Genomic DNA, 24565 nt, shown 5'->3' with positions numbered 1-24565 from the left:
ATATTATCTTATCCTCTTTTAACATTCCAAGCCCAAATTCTGCACCAATCCTCTATTACTGCTTTGGGTATAGTACTTTTAGTGATATTATTATAGGAGCTCCTTCAATAGTTTAAGGGGGAGAAATCATCCTTCTGCATCCCAGCGACCAGTTAGGTCCCATAGAGTCCCATCGATTAAACAATGTCGTCTGGTGGGACCCAGGGGAAGAGCCTTCTCTGTGGCGGCCCCAAACCCTTTTCTTCTTGCATGCCAAAAATGGGTGTGTGGGGGGTTTTGCCCATTGGGCCATTTTTCACACTCTGGAGGGTTCAGGAAATCCTCCTGAAGCTTAGAGAGGGTGAAAACGGCCTTCCCCAATGCCAAAAATCAGCTGACTAGTGCGCCCATGCGCACTGGAGCTGTCATAGGGCAATGCCTCGTGTTCCCTCAAGTATGGCTCTGCGTGCCACCTGTGACATGCGTGCCATAGATTCACCATCCCAGGATTGAGGAATCAAAAACAAAACCAACAACAACATCCATTCCAGTCCAAGGCAATGATAATCCTTTTGCTGGAATATCCCCCCCCCCCCCCAAAATCTGCTTGGATGAAGAAATAAAAAGTCAAGTTTGACTTAAGGGTGTATTTATTTTTCGTGCATATTTATCTACTTTCAAGTAAATAAAGCTATAGCTGCCATTTAGCATTATTATGTTAAAGCAAAGGGCAGAACATGCCGAGGGCAATTTTAATGACTTTAGCATGAAATACTTTATATATATATATATATATATATATATATATATATATATATATATATATATATATATAAACATAAATCCTTTTGATACGTGAACCAGTATAATGTAGTGACTAACAGTGGTTTTCAACCTTTCTAATACAGTTTAATACAGTTCCTCATGTTGTGGTGACCCCCAACCATAAGTCTAGCGCCAATTCTCCCAACAGAGCTTTAAGCTGATTGGCAGGAAGGTCATAGGGACACCCCTACTGTAAACGCCTGATTGGTTGAATTGTAAAAATATGTTACAGGGCGCCAGAATAGAAGCTTTAGTTGCTAACACCATGGGAAATTTGTCTTTTCCCATAGTCTTAGGCGACCCATGTGAAACGGTCATTCGACTCCCAAAGGGGTCCTGACTCCTGACCCCCAGGTTGAGAACCACTGGTAACGGATAAGGCTAGAAACCAGGTGACCAGATCGATCGGAATTGAGCTCCTTCTAAAGCGAAAGGAAATGAGATGAGAAGCACAGGGAGTGAACCCAAGAATAGATTTCAGAGAGCAAAACAGATTCTTAGTTTTGGAATGATTTCCCCCTAATATTTGTTCAGACTTTGTTTCAAACAGCAAATCTGCTTGGGTGCACACAAAAAAGGGGGCATCCAAAGGATGAAGGTCCTTTTTCCAATGGGTAGCTTGACAACGTGTGTGTCTCCCAAAGAAAACGAAGCAATATTACATTTTAAGAAATCATTCACCCACAGGTGCATACTAGTTTTTGTGTGTTATTTTGGAAGAACTTTCTTATTTTTTTACGCATGACTTTCCTCAGAATTAATAACAATTTCCTATCAGGTTTTTAACTACAGACAGCACGGCATTCTGTCCTTTGCTTCATTATATGTAATGTGAAGTTATATATTATCTTATCCTCTTTTAACACTCCAAGCCCAAATTCTGCACCAATCCTCTATTACTGCTTTTAGTGATATTATTATAGGAGCTCCTTCAATAGTTTAAGGGGGAGAAATCATCCTTCTGTATCCCAGTGACCAGTTAGGTCCCATAGAGTTGGCCTTCTCTGTGGTGGCCCCGACTCTCTGGAACCAGCTCCCTCGGAGATTAGGATTGCTCCCACCCTCCATGCCTTTTGTAAATGCCTTAAAACCCACCTCTGCCGTCAGGCATGGGGGAATTGAGTCATCTCCCCCAGGCCTATATAGTTTATGCATGGTATGTTTGTGTGTATGTTTTGCTTTTTAAATAAGGGGCTTTTAGTTACTTTTAATATTAGATTTGTTATACATTGTTTTATTATTGCTGTGAGCTGCCCTGAGTCTGTGGAGAGGGGCGGCATACAAATCTAATCTAATCTAATCTAATCTAATGTAGTCTAATATCAATCAATCTACATTCTCTGCATATTCTGCATTAAGAAATATTTAGCAACATAAAAAGTTACAGTCAGTGCCTCCTCTTATTAATTAATCCTTACTTAATATGTTATTCAGTGAAATCAAAATGGCAAGCCCAGATTTTCTTAATACCCAGTTTAGGACTTACAAAGCTCTTATTTTAAAATAGTGATAATATATCATGAAAAAGAAAAATCATTAAGTCGAAACAATGGAGTACACTAAGCAAAAATACAGAGGTTTCTTGGCTAAGATATATTTTCTAAGATAGTATGAGATATTTTACATAGATGGAAGTACTGCTCATCAGTAATACATTGCTTAATTATAAAAATGGGTCAATGAGTGATATTAGATTGGCAAAATAAAAAGTGACTTGCATGAGATATTGCAATTGAAAATATTAATGCTGAAATAAGAACTTACAGTCTTATTTATGTTAGAAGCAAAAATAAGAAAAAAGGGTTATTACATTATAGAAGTAACAATGCTCAAATTAACCATTTTAAAAGCCACAAATGAAATGTGTTTTATTAACATCTAACTATATTTTCACTGTTTCTCTTTAGAAAGATTTGGTTTGTCTGCTTTCTATGGAAAAATAAAATTTCTTCTAATTCAAAAATAATCAATGTGGTCCTTTTCAAGTAAGAAGTTAACAAAATAGACATTTCAATCCTATATTGATCTAAAATTACTGAAATGTGAATTACTTTCAAATAGCACCTGAGGAAGTTCATTTTCTCAAGCATAGTGTACTTAATCCATAACCTTAGCAATAAGAATTTACCGACTAGACATCTAAAGCATTTATTGAAAAAATTAATCACATCTAATTTGGGGGGGAAGGGTACTGTCTAATACTATATAAGTGATTGTACTATGAATTTAGATTATTAATACAGCATTTAAAATCCATGCCTATGCAGTTGATTAGCCTTTTAATCTTTAATATTAAGAGCCTGATACCAGCCAGCTGCTTGGAAGGAAACTGTATTGATTTTAATAGATCTTAATTCTAAGTATATGCATTTAGGTTTACTGTCTTTTAAAAAAAACTGCTATGACATTTATTGAAAATCCTTATAAATACAGCTATCAGATGTAGATCCTGTCAGGTTATAATACTTAACTACCAGCGGTCCCCAAACTACGGCCCGCGGGCCGGATGCGGCCCGCTGAGGCGATTTATCCGGCCCGCAGGGAGCACACGAGATTTTATCGGTAGATATAATAAGCTCTCGAATCTCCCGTCCATTCACCGCGGAGGATGAGGTGAGGAGGAGACGGTGCAGAGGCAAGGGGTGGGGAGGAAAGCGGGCCTGCAATTGGCCCCTTGCAGGCCCACTTTCCTCCCCGCCCCTTGCCTCTGCACTGTCTCCTCCTCACCTCATCCTCCGCGGTGAATGGACGGGAGATTCAGGAACCCCCCTGAATTTGCCCGAATGGAGGCAGCGGCGGCTTCAAGGGACCTGGTCCTTCTCGGCGCTGCGTTGCTGCAGCCTCCGAGCTCCGCTGTTGTTCCCGGGCACTGTTACCTCAGCTGCGCTGAGAGAGAGAGAGAGAGAGCGTGGAGGGCGGCTTGCCGGTCCACGGCCCCCTGGATGAGCGGCCCCGCATGGCCCCAGCACCGGACTTCGCCGTCGCCTCTGCCCCCGTCCGGCTCTCCAGCAAAGAGTCCACCCCTTTGCCCTCCATGGCGCCCAGCGCCCGGCCCCAGGCCACCGCCACCTCCTCCTCCGGGTAGCGCACCCGAGCTCTTCCTGCAGGAACGGGTGGTGGGGTGGAAGTGGTTGGACTTATCTACACGGGCGCCTGCTGATTGGGAAGAGGGGGGAAAAAAATCTGCGCCTCCAAAGAGGGGAGGGGGGGGGGAAGAAAGAAAAAAAGAGTTCCCACTTGGCGGAAGGCGGAGGGGAGAACCGAGCGTGCTGCAGCAAGTTTGCTCGGCTTTCTGGGGCTTTTTTTCCTCCCCTTCCACCACCCGTCTGAATGTCGTTTGCCGCTTAGGAGTGACCCTCTCTCGGGCTTGTTGTGGATGCAGCGTGGATGAGGGGGAAAGCCGTAAGCGCGAATTAGCAAAACCAGTTCAACCTCTTCTTCGCCTCCTTACCGACTACTGAAGAAAAAAGAAGCTTCTTTGGGATTTTGGCTCTCCACAGAGACTTTCCAAATGTGCTTTTCAGGGCAGCCGGGCTTTTCCCCTCATCCACGCCACATCCACAAGCCTGAGAGAGGGTCACTCCTAAGCGGCAAACGACATTCAGACAGGGGTGGTGGAAGGGGAGGAAAAAAAGCCCCAGAAAGCCGAGCAAACTTGCTGCAGCACGCTCGGTTCTCCCCTCCGCCTTCCGTTAAGTTGGAACTCTTTTTTTCTTTCTCCCCCCCTCCCCTCTTTGGAGGCGCAGATTTTTTCCCCCCTCTTCCCAATCAGCAGGCGCCCGTGTAGATAAGTCCAACCACTTCCACCCCACCACCCGTTCCTGCAGGAAGAGCTAGGGCGCGCTACCCGGAGGCGGAGGCGGTGTGGGGCTGGGCACCGTGGAGGGCGAAGGGGTGGACGTGATTGCTGCCTCTTAGCTAGAGAGCCGGGCGGGGGCGGAGGTGACGGTGAAGTCCGGTACTCTCCGCTCTCTCTCTCTCTCTCAGCGCAGCTTAGAAGTAACAATGCCCAAGGACAGCAGCGGAGTTTGGAGGTTTTAGCAACGCAGCACCATGAAGGACCGTATGTTGGTCCTTTGAAACCGCCGCCTCCTCCGTTCGGGTGAATTCAGGGGGTTAGCTGGAGAGCCAGACGGGGGCGGAGGCGACGGCGAAGTCCAGTCCTGGGGCCATGCAGAACTGCTCATTCAGGGGGCCGTGGACTGGCAAGCTGCCCTCCGCTCTCTCTTTCTCGCTCTGTTGCCAGCGTGGTGTATGAGAAAGAGAAAGCAAGAGAGAGAGGGAGAGAGAAAGGATAGAAATATAGTGAGAAAGAAAGAGGGAGAGATAGAGAGGGAGAGATAGAAATAGAGTGAGAGAGAAAGAAAGGGAGAGGGAGGGAGAGAGGGAGAGATAGAAATAGAATGAGAAAGAAAGCAAGAGAAAGAGGGCGGAAGAGGGAGAGATACAAAGAGGGAGAGAGAAAGAGTGAGTGAAAGAGACAGAGAAAGAGAAGAGAGAGAGAGAGAGGGACAGAGAGAAAGAGGGAGAGATAGAGAGGAAGACAGAAAGGGGGATAGATGGAAAGAGTGAGAGAGAGAGAAAAAGAGAATGAGAAAATGAGGGAGAGGGAAATGAAACGAGAGAGAAGGAAGAAAAGAGAGGGAAGAGAGAAGTAGAGAGGAAGGAGGGAAGGAAGGAAGGAGAAATGGAGGGAGTTTCTTGATTTAAGTTTAAATTTACTTGTTAATAAAAATGTATAAATTACTTTATTACTTAATTACTTCTTATTTTAAATATTGTTTTTGTTCCCATTTTGTTTTTTACTTTAAATAAGATATGTGCAGTGTGCATAGGGATTTGTTCATAGGGTTTTTTTTATAGTCCGGCCCTCCAACAGTCTGAGGGACAGTAAACTGGCCCCCTGTGTAAAAAGTTTGGGGACCCCTGCTTAACTACTTTAATATGTTCAAAATATCAAGTATATTTAAAGCATCTCATTTGCACCATTATGCAATCACACACATATCAATATATTTCCTCTCCAGCAGATAAAGAAACTGAGGCTAATAGAATAGTATTTTTTTCTTAGAACACCAAGTTAGTTAAGGGCTAGAATCAATTTTGAATCAGGAAAATACTCTTACAGTATAATGAATGGATAGAAAACAACTAGAGATAGTTAATTTTCCTTATGTCCCAACCCCATTTACCTGAAGCACAGAGATAAAACCGATCTTGGCCTGAACACTCAATTTCAATGAAGCCATACAACTTTTGCCCTATAGATCTGAATAGCTTCTTGTTGAGATCCTCTTTCAACAGCGATGACATTGCCTTGGTTTGTGTCTAAGTTAGGGATGCTTTGTTTCCACTCCCTTTCGCTTCTTCTCCGATGTGGATTCCTCCAGAGGTTAGAAAGTCAAAACCAAACCATCAAACCGCCAGGTTCCAGTTGTCCAGCTTGCTGGCTAGAGAAAGAGCTGTAGCAGTAGCTCCATTCAGTAGCCGGTACATCCAAAGTTCCTCTGCTCTGCCATAGTCTGTTGATGAAAATAAGTATCCGCTCCTATGGGATTTAGCAGCCCGCTGGCTCTCCTGGGGCAAAAGCATTGTTAACCAAAGTAACAGAAAAGCCCCATTCTCGCTAACAACATTTTGCTTTCCTTTATCCCATAGCTGCCTGGAGGTATCGATTGAGAGGATTTTCCATTTAGAGTTAAGACTATTGGCGGGAGACAGGAGCAGGAGTTACATATACTCACAACGCCCTCATCTGCAGAACTGCCACTTATCCTGAACACTTAACTTTTCCCACAAGTGTACGTGCATCATTTCGGAGGAAAAGAAAAGCCAGCCAATTCCAAACCCTCCAGTTGGTTCAGGGGGAAAAAATGGGTTGATATTATATCTAAGTCTCTACTCTTAGGCACACAGGGGGAAAAAATCCCTATTATCCAGGTTAGAGAACTATGGAAAGTAACCCTTTCCTTGCTAGTATTTTATCATAGTAATGTCAGTACTGTATTATAAATACTTTCCAATTCTGATAATTCATCTCCTTCAATGTTACCTAGAATGAGGTGTTAATTCCTCTACAAAGATATGATGTCTTTATTCTACGTGGCCCTAGTTTTCTACTTTATTTATTGCTAAACTGTTCTTATATAAAACAATTCAACCCCTTGTTTAGGAGGGTGAAAAGAGGAAAAAAAGACCAGAAAGTGTTAAGACTAGCAAGCTACTCAGCTACCCAATGCTGGAAAAAGAATCTCGGTATCTTGTTGATATTTAATAAATCATTAAACATAATTAACTATGCATTATCAATATAATTAATTCATTTTGGTGCTCGCTAACTGATATTTTTCCGCCCTTATATTCACTTCAGCTTTCAAAAACAATTAGTAGCATAATGCCATTAAAGCCTCTTTTTACAATTGATATTTAAATCAACTTTGCATTTCATTTGTGCCATAGGAAATGTAAGTCAGTAAAATACTAACCGTAAGTAATTCTGTTACATTTGCCGTTCGGTGTACAAGAATTTTAAAGGTAGTGTAACTGCAGTTTTATCTATGTCTGTCTGGGAATAACTCTCAATCAGTTCAGTAGATTCTATTCCCTGGTAAGAATTCAAAACTTTACAGCCATGGTTGGAATTCCAAATAATTAATACAGAATAAGTGCACCGTAGTTAAGTTAAATGCAGTTTCATTAGCTTATTAAAATACAGTAGTCCCTCGCTATACCGCGCTTCACTTACTGCGGCTTCACTTCATCGCGGGTTTCTGAGGAAGTCGATCGGCAGGTTTTTAAAAAAAAAATAATCTAAAATTGTAAATACTGTATTTAAATACTGCATCTAAAATAAATACTGTGTGGGAAGGGTTTATAAACACTTAAAAGAATGAAAACATACCAAACAATTACAATATAAATACTTAAATAAGGACTATCAGTCGATAAATTCCACATCGCGGATTTCACCTATCGCGGCCAGGTCTGGAACGTAACACCAGCGATAGGTGAGGGACTACTGTATTGTGGCAGGAGATGATTGGCTTAAATAGGAATAGCACTTTCACAGTACTATAAGATTCTCTGGTTATTCATTTACTCAGGCATGTATTAGATAACAGATAAAAGAAAACGACAGTAGGACAGGGATGGTAGGCACAATGGTGCACTTATGCATGTCCCTTACAAACCTCTTAGAAAAGAGTAGAGGTCAACTGTAGATAATCTAAGGTTAAGATTTGGGGGGTTGGGGAAGAAACCACAGAGTCAGGTAGTGAATTCCAGACGTTGATCACTCTATTGCTGAAGTCATATTTTCTGCAGTCTAGCTTGGAACAGTTTACATTTAGTTTGTATCTATTACATGCTTGTGTGTTGTTGCGGTTGAAGGTGTAGTCACTAACAGGAAGGACATTTTGGTATTTGATTTTATGAACTACAGTTAAATCAGATCAGAGGTGACGTAGATTTGATTATCTTTGAATCCATAATTCCTTGTTCACACGTGTACAATCTAAAACTGACCAACCACAATTTTGTTGCAAGAACTGTGCATAGATTGTATAGTTAAGTTTTGAATTCAGCTTGTTATGTGACCCCAGAAAATTGGATTACAACAGTTTAATAATAATAATAATAATAATTGTTGAGTTTGTTAGGTCCCACAGAGTTGGCCTTTTCTGGGTCCCGTCGACCAAACAATGTCGTTTTGCGGGCCCCAGGGGAAGAGCCTTCTCTGTGGCAGCCCCGGCCCTCTGGAATCAACTCCCCTGTCGCCAGGCATGGGGGGGTTAAGTTATCTTTTCCCCCTAGGCTATTACAAGTTTAGTTTAGTTTAGTTTAATCAGATTTGTATGCCGCCCCTCTCCGCCGACTCGGGGCGGCTCACAACAGTAGCAATACAATATAAGACAAATCCAATATTTAAATTAATTTAAAAAACACCACAAATTAAAAAACCAATCATACACACTAACGTACCATACATAAATTTTATAAGCCTAGGGGGAAAGAACATATCAATTCCCCCATGCCTGACGACAGAGGTGGGTTTTAAGGAGCTTACGAAAGGCTAGGAGGGTGGGGGCAACTCTGATATCTGGGGGGAGTTGGTTCCAAAGGGTCGGGGCCGCCACAGAGAAGGCTCTTCCCCTGGGTCCCGCCAACCGACATTGTTTAGTTGACGGGACCCGGAGAAGGCCAACTCTGTGGGACCTAACTGGTCGCTGGGATTTGTGCGGCAGAAGACAGTCCCGGAGATATTCTGGTCCAGTGCCATGAAGGGCTTTATAGGTCATAACCAACACTTTGAATTGTGACCGGAAACTGATCGGCAACCAATGCAGAATGCGGAGTGTTGGTGTGACATGGGCAAATTTAGGAAAGCCCATGATAGCTCTCGCAGCTGCGTTCTGCACGATCTGAAGTTTCCGAACACTTTTCAAAGGTAGCCCCATGTAGAGAGCATTACAGTAGTCGAGCCTCGAGGTGATGAGGGCATGAGTGACTGTGAGCAGTGAGTCCCGGTCCAAATAGGGCCGCAACTGGTGCACCAGGCGAACCTGGGCAAACGCCCCCCTCGCCACAGCTGAAAGATGTTTCTCTAAAGTGAGCTGTGGATCGAGGAGGACGCCCAAGTTATGCATGGTATGTTTGTGTGTATGTTTGGTTTTTTATAATAAGGGTTTTTTAGTTGTTTTTGATAATTGGATTGTTCATGTTGTTTTACCACTGTTGTTAGCCGCTCCGAGTCTGCGGAGAGGGGCGGCATACAAATCCAATAAATAATAATAATAATAATAATAATAATAATAATAATAATAATAATAATAATAATTTTTGCCCATCCCAGGCTCCAGTGAAGCCTCTGGAGACTGGGGAGGGTGAAAAACTGGCCTACTGGGCCCACCAGAAGTTGGGAAACAGGCTGTTCCTGGCCTCCAGAGGGGCAAGGGAGGCAATTTTCACCCTCCTCAGGCATTGAATTATAGGTGTGGGCACTCACACAACTGCAATAGTGTGTGCGCACACGCTTTCGGAACCCGAGGGAAAAAGGTTTCATCATCATTGAACTAAGCATTCACTGCTTGAGTGAATAAAGAGTGAGTTTTATTTCTAAGAAGTGGTTTTTCCGGGATTGGAATTTATCACAAAGCCCGTGAACAGAACAATAGATAGATAGATAGACAGATAATGATGATAGCTAGATAGATAGCTAGAGACAGACAGAGACAGACAGACAGACAGACAGACAGACAGACAGACAGACAGACAGACAGACAGACAGACAAACAGACATATGGAAACTGTGGAGGAAAAAAATAAATTTAAAAAATGATTGATAGCTGGAGAAGAATCCTGTGCTGGCGTCACCACCACCTAATACTCCTAATCTCAAAACCTTTAGCCTTAGACTATCTACAATTGACCTCTCCCTTTTTCTAAGAGGTCTGTAAGGGGGTGCATAAGTGCACCACTGTGCCTACCGTCCCTGTCCTATTGTCTTCTTGTGTTACTTTTTATCATTACTTATCTAATGTTTTATTTGTACAAATTACCACTCTATAATTGTTTGACAAAATAAATAAAATAAAATAAATAAATAAACTCCAATCTCCAGCCCACCTGGGACCCTTCAATTGAAGAGTTGCCTCCACGTCGACCTCCAGCTCAGCCCCCTCACACACACACTCACGCACACACCCTTATCCCGGCCAGGGTCACCGGCAGTCAGAAACCCAACAGAGGTAGCACCGCCACCCAGCCACCCCCCAAGTTTCCATGGGGAGTAAAAGCCGCCAAGCTCCGCTTGAATGCCCGTCTTTGAGCGCTTGTTTGCGGTTCCCGCCGAGAAGAGAAAAAAAGGCAGCGACTTTTTTCCCCCTAGGTCCGGGCGTGAAGTTACCAGCCAGGGGTTGGCAGGGCGAAGTCGGCTATGGACGCCTCGGCCTCCTCCGGCTCCCCTTCCCTCTGGCAGGACGAGGCTCAAACGGCCTCGCCGGTCCGGCGCCGCTTCCGCCGAGCCGCCCTCGCCGTCGCGCATCTCTGCGGCCTGGTTTTGCGCGGGAAAAGGTAAAAAGGAGGACGCCGCGGCGCCGTTTTGTGAGGGAAAAATTGGGAAGGAAGCCCCGGGAAGCTCGAGGGAATTCCAGCCGGGGCTTCTTTCAAGGGTTGGAGCCTAGAAATAAAGGGACCCTTTGATTCCCCCGCGCGCCCCACTCCCCTTGTAGGAGGGCAGTTGTAGCGATCACCGGTGGGGAAAGGTCGGGAAGGAGTCCGGTCACCCCATTTGGGATTAGACCATGCAGGGTTGGGAAAGACTGGCCCAAGGTCACCCAAATGGCTTTGTGCAGAATGGAATGGATTTGAAATAATTGGAATGGAACGGAGTAGAGTAGAATAGAATATGAAATAATTAGAATGAATAGAGTAGAATAGAATATGAAATAATTAGAATGAAATAGAACAGAGTAGAATATGAAATAAATGGAATGGAATGGAATAGAATAGATTATGAAATAAGTAGAATGAACAGGTTAGATTATGAAATAAATAGAATGGAATGGATTAGAATAGAATAGGAAATAATTGGAATGGAATGGAATGGAATATAGTTGGAAGGGACCTTGGAGGTCTTCTAGTCCAGCCCCCTGCTTAGGCAGAAAACCCTACCATTTCAGACAAATGGTTGTCCAATCTGTTCTTAAAAACTTCTGGAGGCAAGTCTAGATTAATTGTTCTTAACTTTCAGGAAATTTCTCCTTGATTAATTTCCATCCATTGCTTCTTGTCCATCTTCCAAATGCTTTGGAGAATACCTTGACTCCCTCTTCTTTGTGGCAAGCCATGAAATATTGCAACACTGTTATCATGTCACCCCTAGTCCTTCTTTTCATTAAACTAGACCAGCGATGGCGAACCTATGACACGCGTGTCAGCACTGACACGCATAGCCACTTTCAGTGACACACGGCTGAAGGAAGAAAAGCCACGCCGGTACCTCACCTCTCCTCGCAGCCCTGGCATTTCACTTGCACGGGCACCAACTGGCTGAAGAGGCTCTCCGCGCCATCTTGCGCTTTGAGTTTGGCACCCTGCTCCCGCGGGGGGCGGAGAGCAGGGGGGCGGGGGAGAGCCAGGAAAGAGCAAGAGCCGGAAGGGCGGGGAAGGAGCCATCCAGTGGGAGGCGGGGCGGGGTAGGGGTGAATGGGAGAGGAGGAGGAGGAGGAGAAAGGGGGAGGAGCCACGACAGTGACACCTATAGATAAGATGGCGGTGCATGCCGCTGAGGTGGCGTCTCTTCCTCAGCCGGGGTGATGCGCCTATTTCGTGGAGAGGAAGAAGCGTGTTTGCAAGATGGTCCCGGCCATAGGCAGGCGCTTCTGTGGTGAGCACAGTGCTGAAGAGGTAGCAGTAGGGGGGAGAGCTAGGCAAACTCACTGGGCTGGACGGAACGAGCCGTTTTGTTTGTAAAATAAGGCTCCGCTGGGTTTGGTTTCAAGGAGCTTCCAGTATATTTTTTTCCGACACAGGCAGAGGGAGGGAGGAAACACACCCTGATCAGATCGCCAACGTTTCATATATGAAGAATGCACACACGCCGAGAGAGAGAGAGAAACAAGCATGCACACAAGTGTGCACACACGCTTTGCGAAAAATTCACTGGTAAAAAAAAATAAAGGGAACACTCAAAAAATATATCCTAAATCTGAATGAATGACATATTCTCATTGAATACTTTGTTCTGTACAAAGTTGAATGTGCTGACAACATGTGAAATTGATTGTCAATCAGTGTTGCTTCCTAAGTGGGCAGTTTGATTTCACAGAAGTTTAATTTACTTGGAGTTATATTGTGTTGTTTAAGTGTTCCCTTTAATTTTTTGAGCAGTATATTTGAGTTTTTGGTTCATCCCGTTTCACCTCGTATTTCCCATCCTAGTGTAATCCAGTGTCAGAAACTATTGTGATTATGAATGTCATTAGGTAGTCCTCGAATTGCAATTACAATTGAGCCCCAAATTTAGGTCGCTGTGAAATTTAGGTCGCAGTTAAAACCAACTGACAGATTAACAAAGAAGTCACTAAGCAGGTAAGTTAAATAATTATACATATTTTTTATTTAAACTATAAATATCACAAAATTATGTTTTTTTTCTCAAGGTGACACACCACCCGAGTTATGCTCAGTTCTTTGGCGAATTTTGACACACCAAGCTCAAAAGGTTGCCCATCAGTGAACTAGACAGACCCAGCTCCAGCAACCATTCTTTATATGTTTTAGCCTCCAGTCCCCTAATCATCTTTGTTGCTCTTCGCTACACTCTTTCTAGAGCCTCAACATCCTTTTTACATCGTGGCAACCAAAACTAGATGTAGTATTCCAAGTGTGGCCTTATCAAGGACTTATAAAGTAGTATTAACTCTTCACGTGATCTTGATTCTATCTCTTTGTTGATGCAGCCTAGAATTGTCTTTTTAGAAACTTTAAGGAACTGGTTCGTATTTATGATCATTGCTGTATCCAGAACTGATGTTATTCCCATCTTGCAGAGCTAAGTTAATGGAAAGCCAAATTCATTTAACAACTAGGTTACTTACTTATCAACTGCCGTTATTCACTTAACAACTTTGGCCAGGAAGGCCATAAAATGAGTCAAAATTCATTTAACAACTATCTCACTTAACAATTATTATTATTTATTATTATTTATTAGATTTGTATGCCGCCCCTCTCCGTAGACTCGGGACAATAGAAATTTTGAGCTCAGTTGAGGTTGTAAGTCAAGGACTACCTGTAATAGATTCAAGGGTTAAACAATGGTAATTGGAGGAAAAATATTAAGGAAGAAAGCAACGCCGAACCACTTTCATATTGTGGGCAAGGAAAATGCATGTATCCACAAAGCAGGTGTGAGTTCCTCCCGGTTCAGACCGGTTCGCCCTCTGATGACATCACAATGACATCACTGAACCAGATTGGTCAGTGCCACCATTTTTTTGAATTTTTTCCAATTTTAATTTTTTAAAAAAATTCCTTCCTAGATGCACAGAAGCCAAATTCTGGCATCTTTTATATGGCTTTGTTTTATTAATTACTATTTTTTAATTTTTAATTTATGCGTGTGCGCACAATGCATTCATGTGCCCATGAGGCATGCCCACACAGTGCCAGAGGGAGCAAAAGGCCACAAGGTAAGTTGGAACCCACTCCTGCCACAAAGTTAACAGAAGTTGGGTCACAACTGAGAGGAAACCAACTTTTTACATAGATTGTGTTCATCTGGTATTTTTGAACGATTTTGGAAGGTTGGATTATTAAAATATGTTCTGATATGTTTTTGCAACGATAATTTATTGAAAATATATATAATAAAAAATTTATATGTTCTGTAGTTCTCTATCTAACATTCCTTTTGTTCTTCTACAGATACATTGAACAAAGTCCATTTATGCAATGGGCAATATTTGAGATGCAGATGAATATCAGAGGTGATCTTTCGTTCAATATTAGGGATTATTCTAAAGAAAAATTTGTGAGTACCATTTTTAATGTTGTCTATTATTATTATTTATTAATTTCTGGTCGAAGATCAAACAAAGAACCTAATAAAATCCATTCAGCAAATTTAAACAATCGTTTGTGATTTATATAAAAGCAAAGACAATCAAAGCTGTGAGAGAATTGATTCTTACGGGCTAAAGCTACAGATAAAAATTTAGCCCCCACCCTGGGACGTTTAAAAAATGATCCCTTAAAAGGAAAACATTGATTTTCTCATTATGATGGAAACTTTGCAATAATTGGAGTTATAAATTTTAATCATCATTTTTAATAAAATTGACATTTTAATAGACTGCGCGATATAGATTCACTTTCCTTATCTGAAGATATATCAGTACAAATATGATTTTCCTAGGAAGGTTGAAATATATTCCAGTTCACCTTAATGCCAAGTACATAAATTAGGGCAAAAGAAGAAAAATTTCCTATGTGGAACATTCATATTTTTAATATATTTTTGATTGCTTTTACCCATACTTATTTTTATAAATACCTCAAGGTGGTGAACTTATCTAATATTCCTCTGGCCCATTTCTCAGCTGGGCTGTGGGTGTCTGTTATGTGGTGTTGCCCAGTTGTTATTCTCCAATGCACTTGCAAGGAGAGTCCAGGATGGGTAATTCTTCAGTCTGATTGGTCGGGACTGAGTTTAATTTAAATAATAGGCAGGCATCGCCCCCCTTAGCCCCCCAGTCTAAAAACTCAGTCGCAGTATAGGGACTCTGAGTTTGTTTCTCTTCAATAAATTTATATTTATTGGGATTTTTATGTACTAGTTTATATGTATTAATTATTTTATTTCTCTTTCTCTTTTTTCTTTGCAGGTGCAGATGGGGGAAGTTTTCATTTTTCCTCAAGGCAGCCCTGGATTCAAACCTCCAGTGGGTTTTATCCAGGGGTCTGCAGCTCCTCCTTCCCAAACCCCACAAGCTGGGTGGGCTGGCAGTTTTATTGGAGAGAGCGCCCGGGGAGACTACCTCCGAGGTAGACCCCGGAGGAGAGGAAGGGGTTGACGCCTCGGGAGGGTCCGTCCCGCCCGTGGCGAATAGACCCGAGGACCAGGAGAGAAGTCCTCAATGAAGGGGAGCGCGTCCGCCCCCCCCCCTCGGAGGCGCGGAAGTCCTTGGAATGCCTTGTTTATGGCAGGGACTGGCGGCGAGGAAAAAACCTTGGAGGAGGCCGTTTATTACCGGCACTTGGAGAAAGGGCGGGGGAGCCAAGGAGGCTTCCCGCCCGTTTCCTTGGTAACAGCCGGCGGCCATGTTGAGCAATCGTACGAGCAGGCAGTCATAGCTTGAGTGCGTCTTCGGTTGCTAGGGCAACGGCCCGGCCGCCATGTTTTCATGACGCTGACGCACAGGAGCGTCTCCCTCAACAAGGCTGTTCGCGCCAAGTGTCCCCTCTGCCGGGAGACACGCAGGCGCAGTGCACCAACGAACAGTTACTGTCTTGGGTGCCATTACTGCTAGCGGTTACGAGCAAACGAGTCGGTTGTGGATTCGCTCTTTAGCAGCCTTTGATTGCTGTTTTTGCTAGCGTGTGCAGGAGCAGTCAATTCCTTGCTGACTCTACCTTTGTGAGTGACATTTATTGTTATGGCTGATCAATCCATCCAGGCTGGGGAGGAAGCCAGTGCCACCAGGCCCCCCACCCCTAAGGAGAGGCCCCAGAAACAGAAGTCTTCACAAGGGGCTGCACTCAGGGAGGCTGAGAAGAGGATTAAAGTGCTGGAGAAGCAGCTAGAATCCTCTCAGAGGTCTGGAGGCCCGCCTGTGCCTGTTCAGCCTTCCATTTCCATCCCTCAGCCAGTCTCCCCCTTATTTGCACCAGGGGTTGTAGGCTCGGCCTCAGAGAGGGATTGGTCACCGGAGAGGCACTTCCAACCCTCAACTTCTTCCAGACCTGATGTCTTTGCATTTGGAAGACAAGCAGCGTGGCCTTCCACCACCACAGCTCCACAGCCTCTGCTTTCACAATGTGGTCAGAATACAGCAGCCACATTCACCCCCACGGCTGCCGGATTGCGCACGGCGCAGGATGCCTGGCAAACTATGCCCCAGGCCCTGCAGGACCTAATTGTCAGCGCCTACACACAGGGTCAGGCTAGTGTGACTCAGCAGCAGCAGGTACCGGCCGGCCCTGCTCCTTCGAGATTCAGAGGCCCCTGGGTGGCCCCAGCTTCTCAATCCATCCTGGAGTCAGGGGAAGAGGATGACTTTTCCAGAGAGGACTTCAGCGAGGCCGAGGACGAGTTATCCGGCGATGAACAGCCACCTGAACAACCCGCGTTACCCGGTCTGTTCAAGGCCTCACTCTTCCGGGTTCTCCTGAACAAAGCCAGGATGACTATTGACCAGGCTGGTGAGGGAGGCCAGGGAGCTCCTTCGGCTCTGGATCAGCCTACGGGGGGTCTCTTCGTATTTCCAAAACCAGAGACCGTTAATGTTCCGTCATCCCATCTCTTTCTGGAGACTGTACAACGGCCATGGGAGAACCCAGCGACGGGTCAGGGCCCGTCTAACCTGGACAGACGCTTTTACACCTTTGACCAACCCATGGAGGACCTCCTGGAGCTGCCAATAGTAGACAAGCCGGTGACCAGCCTTGTCTCGAATGCCCTTGTCCCTTCGGAGTCTCAGGAGGGATTAAGGGCGGAGGACAAAAGGGCGGACAATGTGGTTCGCAGAGCTCACCAGATGTCAGCTTGGGCCGTAAGGGCAGCCTCTGCGGCCTCTTTCTTTAATCGGGCTACGCTCCTCTGGATAAAAGACATCCAGTCCAGAGTCGATCCGCAAGACGCAAGACTGCGCCAAGACCTAAACAAACTGTTGGCGGCCACTGAGTTTTCGGCAGACGCAACAGTCAATGCCGCCAAGTTTGCATCCAGAGCAATGGCCGCGTCGGTCGCCTCCCGCAGACTCATCTGGTTGCGGAATTGGCAGGCCGACGTGAAATCAAAATGGGCCCTTGCTTCTGCGTCGTTTAAGGGCAAGAAGCTCTTCGGAGAGATCTTGGACGATGTGTTGGTGGAGGATAGGGATAAGAAAAAGGTTATGCCCAACTCCACTAAGAAGCAAGGAAGACGTTTCACCCCCTACCAACGGCGGCAGTCCTTTCGGAATGATTCTGCCTCGAGCAACAACCAGGGGTCAAGGTCCTCTTTTCAAGGATCCTTTGGTCAGGGTTCCTTTCGTACGGACAGGAACCCACAATTTGATCGCTCCAGATCCTACCAGGGCCGCCGCCCCTTTAGAGGTTCCGGCAGGGGGTTCAGAAAAGCCAAGTGACTTCCTTATGGATACCCCTCTGGGCGGCAGGCTTATCCATTTCGCCGACGTCTGGGCCAGCACCTCATCAGATCCATGGGCGACTTCCACGGTTTCACAAGGTCTACAGATCGAATTTCTTTGCCCTCCACCTCGTCGCTACCTGCCTTGTCGTGCTCCATTGGAGATGTCCAGGAAGAGGCTCCTGTACCAGGAGGTATCTCACCTGCTGGAGATAGGTGCCATCGAGGAGGTCCCTCTACCTCAGCGGGGTATGGGGTTCTACTCAGCAATTTTCTTGGTACCAAAATCTTCAGGAGGGGCACGCCTCATTCTGAACCTACGGAGACTAAACCTCTATGTGAAGTACAGGAGGTTCAGAATGCATTCTCTGCGTTCCATTCTGGCAACCATCAGGCAGGGGGACTACATGACGTCCATAGACCTACAGGAGGCCTACCTCCATGTCCCCATTTTTCCGCCTCACCGACAATATCTCCGCTTCAGCCTTGATGGGGCCCATTTTCAATACAGGGCCATGCCTTTCGGGCTTTCATCGGCCCCAAGATCCTTCACGAAGCTGCTCGACGTTCTCACGGCAGGCCTCAGGCAGCAATCGGTGCGCCTGATGGCCTATCTGGACGACGTCGTGATTCTGTCCAGGACAAGAGACCTTGCGCTTCAGGACTTAAATCTCACGATCCGGACACTTCAGGACCATGGCTTTTCGATCAACTTCGAAAAAAGCCACTTGACTCCCACGACGCGGCTGGCCCACCTGGGGACCAGTATAGACTCCAGGAGGGGCCTTGTCTTCCTCTCCCAAGAGAGGCAGTCCACCATCAGAGAGCTCGTCCGGGGCTTGGCGTTACAGCAACACCCCAGACTCTCCTTCCTGTCCAAGCTTCTCGGTACACTGGTGTCCTGTATCGACATCATTCCATGGGCCAGGTACCACCTACGTCACCTCCAGTGGTTCCTCTTGCCATTCCAGAGAAGGAAGATCAGTCATTCCCACCTACAGGTGCACCTCGACTCGGGAGTTCGACGGTCCTTACGGTGGTGGATATCCCCAGCTCTAACAAGGGGTTCCCTCTTTCTAGACAGGCCTCTTCTGACGGTCACAACAGACGCCAGCTTGACGGGATGGGGAGCCCATCTTTCCTCAAATTTAGCCCAGGGCCTTTGGGACCCATCAGACCTGAGGGAGGTCAACATCAACTTCCTGGAGTTGAAGGCAGTTTCCCTGGCTCTCCTCAGTTTCGCCGACCTGGTAAGGGGTCAACATGTCCTGGTTCGGACCGACAACGTCTCCACCCGGTCTCACATCAACAGACAGGGGGGGACACGGTCTCGACGGCTGATGAAGGAGTCGGAGTCCCTCCTCAGGTGGGCAGAGGCAAATCTGGCTTCCCTGTCAGCGGAACACATCTCAGGGGTAGAGAATGTGTACGCGGACTGGCTGAGCCGGGAGACATTGGATCCAGGGGAGTGGCAGCTGGATCCCGCAATTTTTCAGGACATCATTCGGAAGTTTGGGAGGCCAATCTTGGACCTGTTTGCCACCCGAAGCAACTCCCAGCTCCCACGTTTCTTCTCCCGCTTCCCGACCCCGGGGGCAGAGGGGACGGACGCTCTTCGGATGCAGTGGCCGTCAGGACTTCTGTACGCATTTCCACCGATCTCCATCATTCCCAGGGTAATGCGGAAGATTCTGGAGCAACGAGCGGAGGTACTGTTGCTGGCTCCCTACTGGCCGCGCCGCCTTTGGTTTGCGGATTTGATGCAACTGTCAGTGTCACCCCCCTGGAAGATTCCGGATCAACGGATTTCCCTCTCCCAAGGCTCGATTCCCCATCCAGAGCCTCAGTGGTGGCACTTGACCGTGTGGAGATTGAGCGGCAACATCTAAGACAACAACTTTTGCCAGAGGCAGTTATTGATACAATTCAAGCTGCTCGCAGACCTTCGACAAGAAGAATCTACCAGGCTACCTGGGCTTCTTTCTCCAGGTTCTGTGAGGAGCGGGAGGTAGATCCACAACAGGCCTCCCCTACTTTGGTCTTAAGTTTTCTTCAGGCAGGCCTAGAAAAAGGTCTCGCGCCAAACACCTTACGCCGTCATGTGGCCGCTCTATCCACCATCATTGGAGGGGAGAGTTCCCGCCCCCTCACCAGACATCCCTGGATCAGGGACTTCTTGAAAGGGGCCGCCAACATCAGGCCACCTCCGATCCATCGGTTCCCTTCTTGGGATTTATCCTTAGTGCTACACGCCTTAACTGGACCTCCATTTGAACCATTTCGCCATATACCTCTCAGAATGTTAACCCTCAAGACTGCCTTTTTGGTAGCAATCACATCTGCCAGGAGGGTTTCTGAGATTGCAGCGTTCTCAATCAGGGAGGACCTCTGTAGTTTTCACACTGACAGAGTGGTCTTACGACTTGACCCAGCCTTTCTGCCAAAGATCAACTCTACCTTCCACAGGGCACAGGAGGTAGTACTACCAGACTTCTGTGCCCATGGGACTCACCCTTCGGAGCTTAAGTGGCATAAGCTCGACGTGAGGCGAGCTCTGAAAATTTACATCCGCAGGACGCAAGGATTCAGGATTTCGGAGGCTTTATTCGTGTCCTTTGCAACCAGAACGTTGGGCACTAAAGTCTCTTCTAGGACGATAAGCCGTTGGTTGGTTGACTGCATCAAGGAGGCTTACCGAACTAAGGGATCCCCGGTGCCTCAGGGACTCATGGGACATTCCACATGCAGTACGGCTACTTCAGCAGCCTGGAGGACCCAGGCTTCACTAGAGGACATTTGTAGGGCGGCCACTTGGGCGGCGCCGTCCTCATTTATCAGACACTATCGAATTGACTCCTTTGCTTCCGCGGAAGCAGCCTTTGGGAGGAGGGTATTGCAGCGGGTGTGTTCTTTCTCAGAGCCCCCGGTCCGACCTTCTCCCTCCCTGGGTTAATATCTTGGGTATATCCCATCCTGGACTCTCCTTGCAAGTGCATTGGAGAAGGACCGTTGAAACTTACCTGAACGGTCTTCTCGATGCACTGCAAGGAGAGTCCAGACCCGCCCAGAGTCGGGACCAGGGACTCTTCCTGACAGGGGTGTGTTTTTATTTGGGATTTCTTTCTAGTTACCTTGAATGTTGAATAAAATTTGTTAGCTTTACTGCTCCTTCGTTTCTTTTAGACTGGAGGGCTAAGGGGGGCGGTGCCTGCCTATTATTTAAATTAAACTCAGTCCCGACCAATCAGACTGAAGAATTACCCATCCTGGACTCTCCTTGCAGTGCATCGAGAAGACCGTTCAGGTAAGTTTCAACGGTCCTTTACTTACTTACTGTTATTTACTTACTTACTGTTACTGTTTTTATTTGGTTTACAATTGTTAGGACCCTGGTCATGCATTTGAGATGGGGAAATGCACATTTAATAAACAAACAATCAAACAGTCATGTTTCTGGAAAAGTGAAGCGTGTCATTCCAAAAAAGCATTATATTAATCACTATCAAGAAATAAGATAAAACAATATTAATATATATTTTTAATATATTAAAAATAATGTACTGATGTATCTAACGAAAGTAGGTGGTTATGAAATCTAAACAAAAAATAAATAAATGTTGCTTTTCCTAGATAGTTAAATTTATATCTCATTCTTCAATCTAATAATTCAACGATTATTTTGATTCTAATCCAGAAGCTGATAAGTACATTAGAGGAAAACATTAAGCACACCCCATCTTTCTTTGGCAACACGGTGGTCAGAGTGAAGCTTGAAATTGGATGTGCTTCTAATAAACTAATTGTGGCCCATTTCCAGATACTGGAGAGCACTTTCCTGTAAAAGAGATCTCTAAGTATAGCTCCCCATAAAGTAACAATACACAGTTCCAAGGCATTTTCTGACTCCTGGGAATGGCTCTTGAGAGAGTCAGAAATGGAAAAAAATGGAAAAAGTAGTGGAAGTTGAAAAAATATACATGTTGTTAAATGAAATTTGGCATGTTCAATTTAAATGAACTTGTTCAGTATAATGCTGATATTATTATCAAAATTATAATGTCAGCAAAAGCAATACGCCTACCTTTAAGTTCAATCTTATACATAGGGGAAAAAATAGTTGTGTAGCATTTGAAAGCCTGCTGATATACAATGGCATAACTACCTAGAGCCCCTTTGTGAGAAATATCTATCTATCTATCTATCTATCTATCTATCTATCTATCTATCTATCTATCTATCTATCTATCTATCTGACTTCTATGTCGCCCAATCCCAAAGGACTGGGCGAAGGACTTGAACCAGATGGTGGTTCAAATATGTGATCGATAAATGTGATGGCTATCTTGATCTTTTTTATTATACACTACTTTGCAAACATCTCAATATCACATATTAATTAAAATATGTATTTATATAAAAACTACAGTACAAAAATAAGGGTGGAGAAACTTACTTAAAGGATATAAATTAAATACTATAATCATTCATCATAGTAATACATAATCATATACTGTATGCTTAAAGTCATAAGCAAAATCAGATTTGCTATGAGAATGCGATTGGTAGCATTTTTTTGAAGTCTTGTTCATATACTGTAGATTTTTAACCATTAAAACATAGGCAAACCATTTGTTGTTTTATTGTAACAATGTTTTTCATCTACTTTGAAAATCACTTCCACTGGGCTATAGACTTAAGTTTTACTCTATGGATATTTAAATGATATATGTTTTACTTTAAAAAATAAAATAAACCTGTTGAAATTATTGTATACCTACACCCTGTATATATATATAAAAAATACCCCAACACACACCCTTGAAATATTTATTTTTATTTATTTATTTATTTTGTCCAATACACAATGAGGGAGTGGGTGTATATATATATATATATATATATATATATATATATATATATATATATATACACACACACACACACACACACACACGCACACACACATAGTAAAATACATGATGAAGGTTATAGAGGAGATACTCATAGTAAAATATATCTAAGAAAGAATAGAAAAGAAGATATAGTAATAGAACATATCAATGAAAGAATAGAAGAAGAGATATAGGAATAGAAGAAAGATATAGGAGATATAGGTGAGCAATAGGACAGGGGACCGAAGGCACTCTAGTGCACTTATACTTGCCCCTTGCTGACCGCTTAGGAATCCGTATAGGTCAAGTACTGTGTCCAGATCTGTTTATTATGATACAAAAAACATACTGAGGCTCTAGATAGAAGGATGTAGGGAAGAGTAACAAAGATGATAATGAGTCTGGGGGCTAAACCATAGGATGAACAGCAAAGGGAACTAACAAACCTAACAAAGAGAAGGATTAGTGGGTGACATTAGCTGTCTTCCAGTATTGAAGGGCTGTCACAGGAAAGAGAGTGTTGATTTATTTTCCACAGCACTGAGAGCAGAACAAGAAGCAATGGGTGGAAACTTGTCAGAAGGAGATTCAACCTGGAAATAAGCCAGAATTTCCTGATAGCAAGAATGATGAATCAATGGAAAAGCTTGCCCTTTAGAGTCATGGGTGCTCCATCACTGGAGATTTTCATGACATCTGGGATGTAAGCCGGACATTCAAAATCTCCAGCAGCTGGACATTCAAAATTTTTCCCTACTGGCTCTGTGGGTGTGGCTTGGTGGATATGGCAAGCAAAGGATACTGCAAAATCTTTATTCTCACCCCACTCCTGGGGGAAGGATATTGCAAAATCTCCATTCCCTCCCCACTCTGCGGCCAGCCAGAGGTGGTATTTGCCAGTTCTCCGAACTACCGTACTCAAAATTTCTGCTACCAGTTCTCCAGAACCTGCTGAATTTCACCCCTGGTCCCCAGTCTTGGGCAGGTGGCTGGACTACAAGATTTCTAAGGATCCCTCCAGTCCTGTGATTCTATAACCGTAGCAGTGTTTTTCAAATAGTGGGGGGGCGCCCTCCCCCGGGGGGGGGGGCAAATCAATGCCTGGGAAGGCGTGTGACTCCCGGGGAATGTGCTTTTTTTTACCAAAGGGAGTAGTGGATTTTTTTGCACTGAGCAATAGCACCCAGCACAGAGTAGGAGATATGAAGTGCATATAACAAACCCTTAAGAGACACCCTGGAATAATATTGAACAGGGATGAAAAGAAAGGAGGAGAGAGTTGGAGATAATGAGAAAGCCCAAAAGCCAAGATGAAGAAATATGATGAAGCGTATGTATCGATTGGCTTCACTGTGACTACGGTAGGAGATGAGGAAAGACCAGTATGTTTACTTTGTCTAAAAATGTTAGTAGCAGACAGCATGAAGCCAAATAAATTAAGGCGTCACTTAAACACATTACAGTGATCCCTCTATTATCGCGAGGGTTCCGTTCCAAGACCCCTCGCGATAATCGATTTTTCGGGATGTAGCGGTGCGGAAGTAAAAACACCATCTGCGCATGCGCGCCCCTTTTTCCATGGCCGCGCATGCGCAGATGGTGTTTTTACTTCCGCACCTGGGAAGACCCAGCAGCTGAGGAGCCGCCTGCCTGTCTGCTTGTCCGCCGCTTGTCCGCCGCTTGTCCGCTTGTCCGCGCGCCGCTTTTCCGCCCGCCGCTTGTCCGCTGCTTGTCCGCCGCTTGTCCGCTTGTCCGGCCGCCGCTTTTCTTGTCCGCCGCTTGTCCGCCGCTTGTCCGCTTGTCTGGCCGCCACTTTTCTTGTCTGCCGCTTTTCTGCTTGTCCGCCACTTGTCCGCTTGTCCGGCCGCCGCTTGTCCGCCGCTCTGGGAGTTGAAGACCCAGGGAAGGTTCCTTCGGCCGCCCAGCAGCTGATCTGCTTGGCAGCGCAGTAGCAGCGAGGAGCCGAAGATGGGGTTTCCCTGTTGCCCACGCAAAGGGGAAACCCCATCTTCGGCTC

General features: G+C 45.1%; 1 protein-coding gene across 3 annotated transcripts in view; it reads left to right on the top strand.

The window, feature by feature from the left end:
* The first annotated feature begins 10642 nt into the window (after positions 1–10642).
* Positions 10643–24565, top strand: part of LOC139155805 (cyclic nucleotide-binding domain-containing protein 2-like) — a 73714-nt gene continuing 59791 nt past the window's right edge. For 2 of the 3 annotated variants that reach the window (XM_070731089.1, XM_070731088.1), the window contains exons 1-2: positions 10667–10875; positions 14233–14338. In XM_070731089.1, the coding sequence (XP_070587190.1) occupies positions 10739–10875; positions 14233–14338 (243 nt within the window). In that variant the 5' untranslated portion in view covers positions 10667–10738. Of the gene's footprint in view, positions 10876–14232; positions 14339–24565 lie in introns of all 3 variants that reach the window. The other variant, XM_070731087.1, reaches the window with a different exon arrangement.

Source organism: Erythrolamprus reginae, unplaced genomic scaffold, assembly GCF_031021105.1.
Source record: "Erythrolamprus reginae isolate rEryReg1 unplaced genomic scaffold, rEryReg1.hap1 H_63, whole genome shotgun sequence".
Lineage (NCBI taxonomy): Eukaryota > Metazoa > Chordata > Lepidosauria > Squamata > Dipsadidae > Erythrolamprus > Erythrolamprus reginae.
The sequence above is the reverse complement of the archived record's forward strand: the minus strand, read 5'-3'. Positions and strand labels throughout refer to the sequence as shown.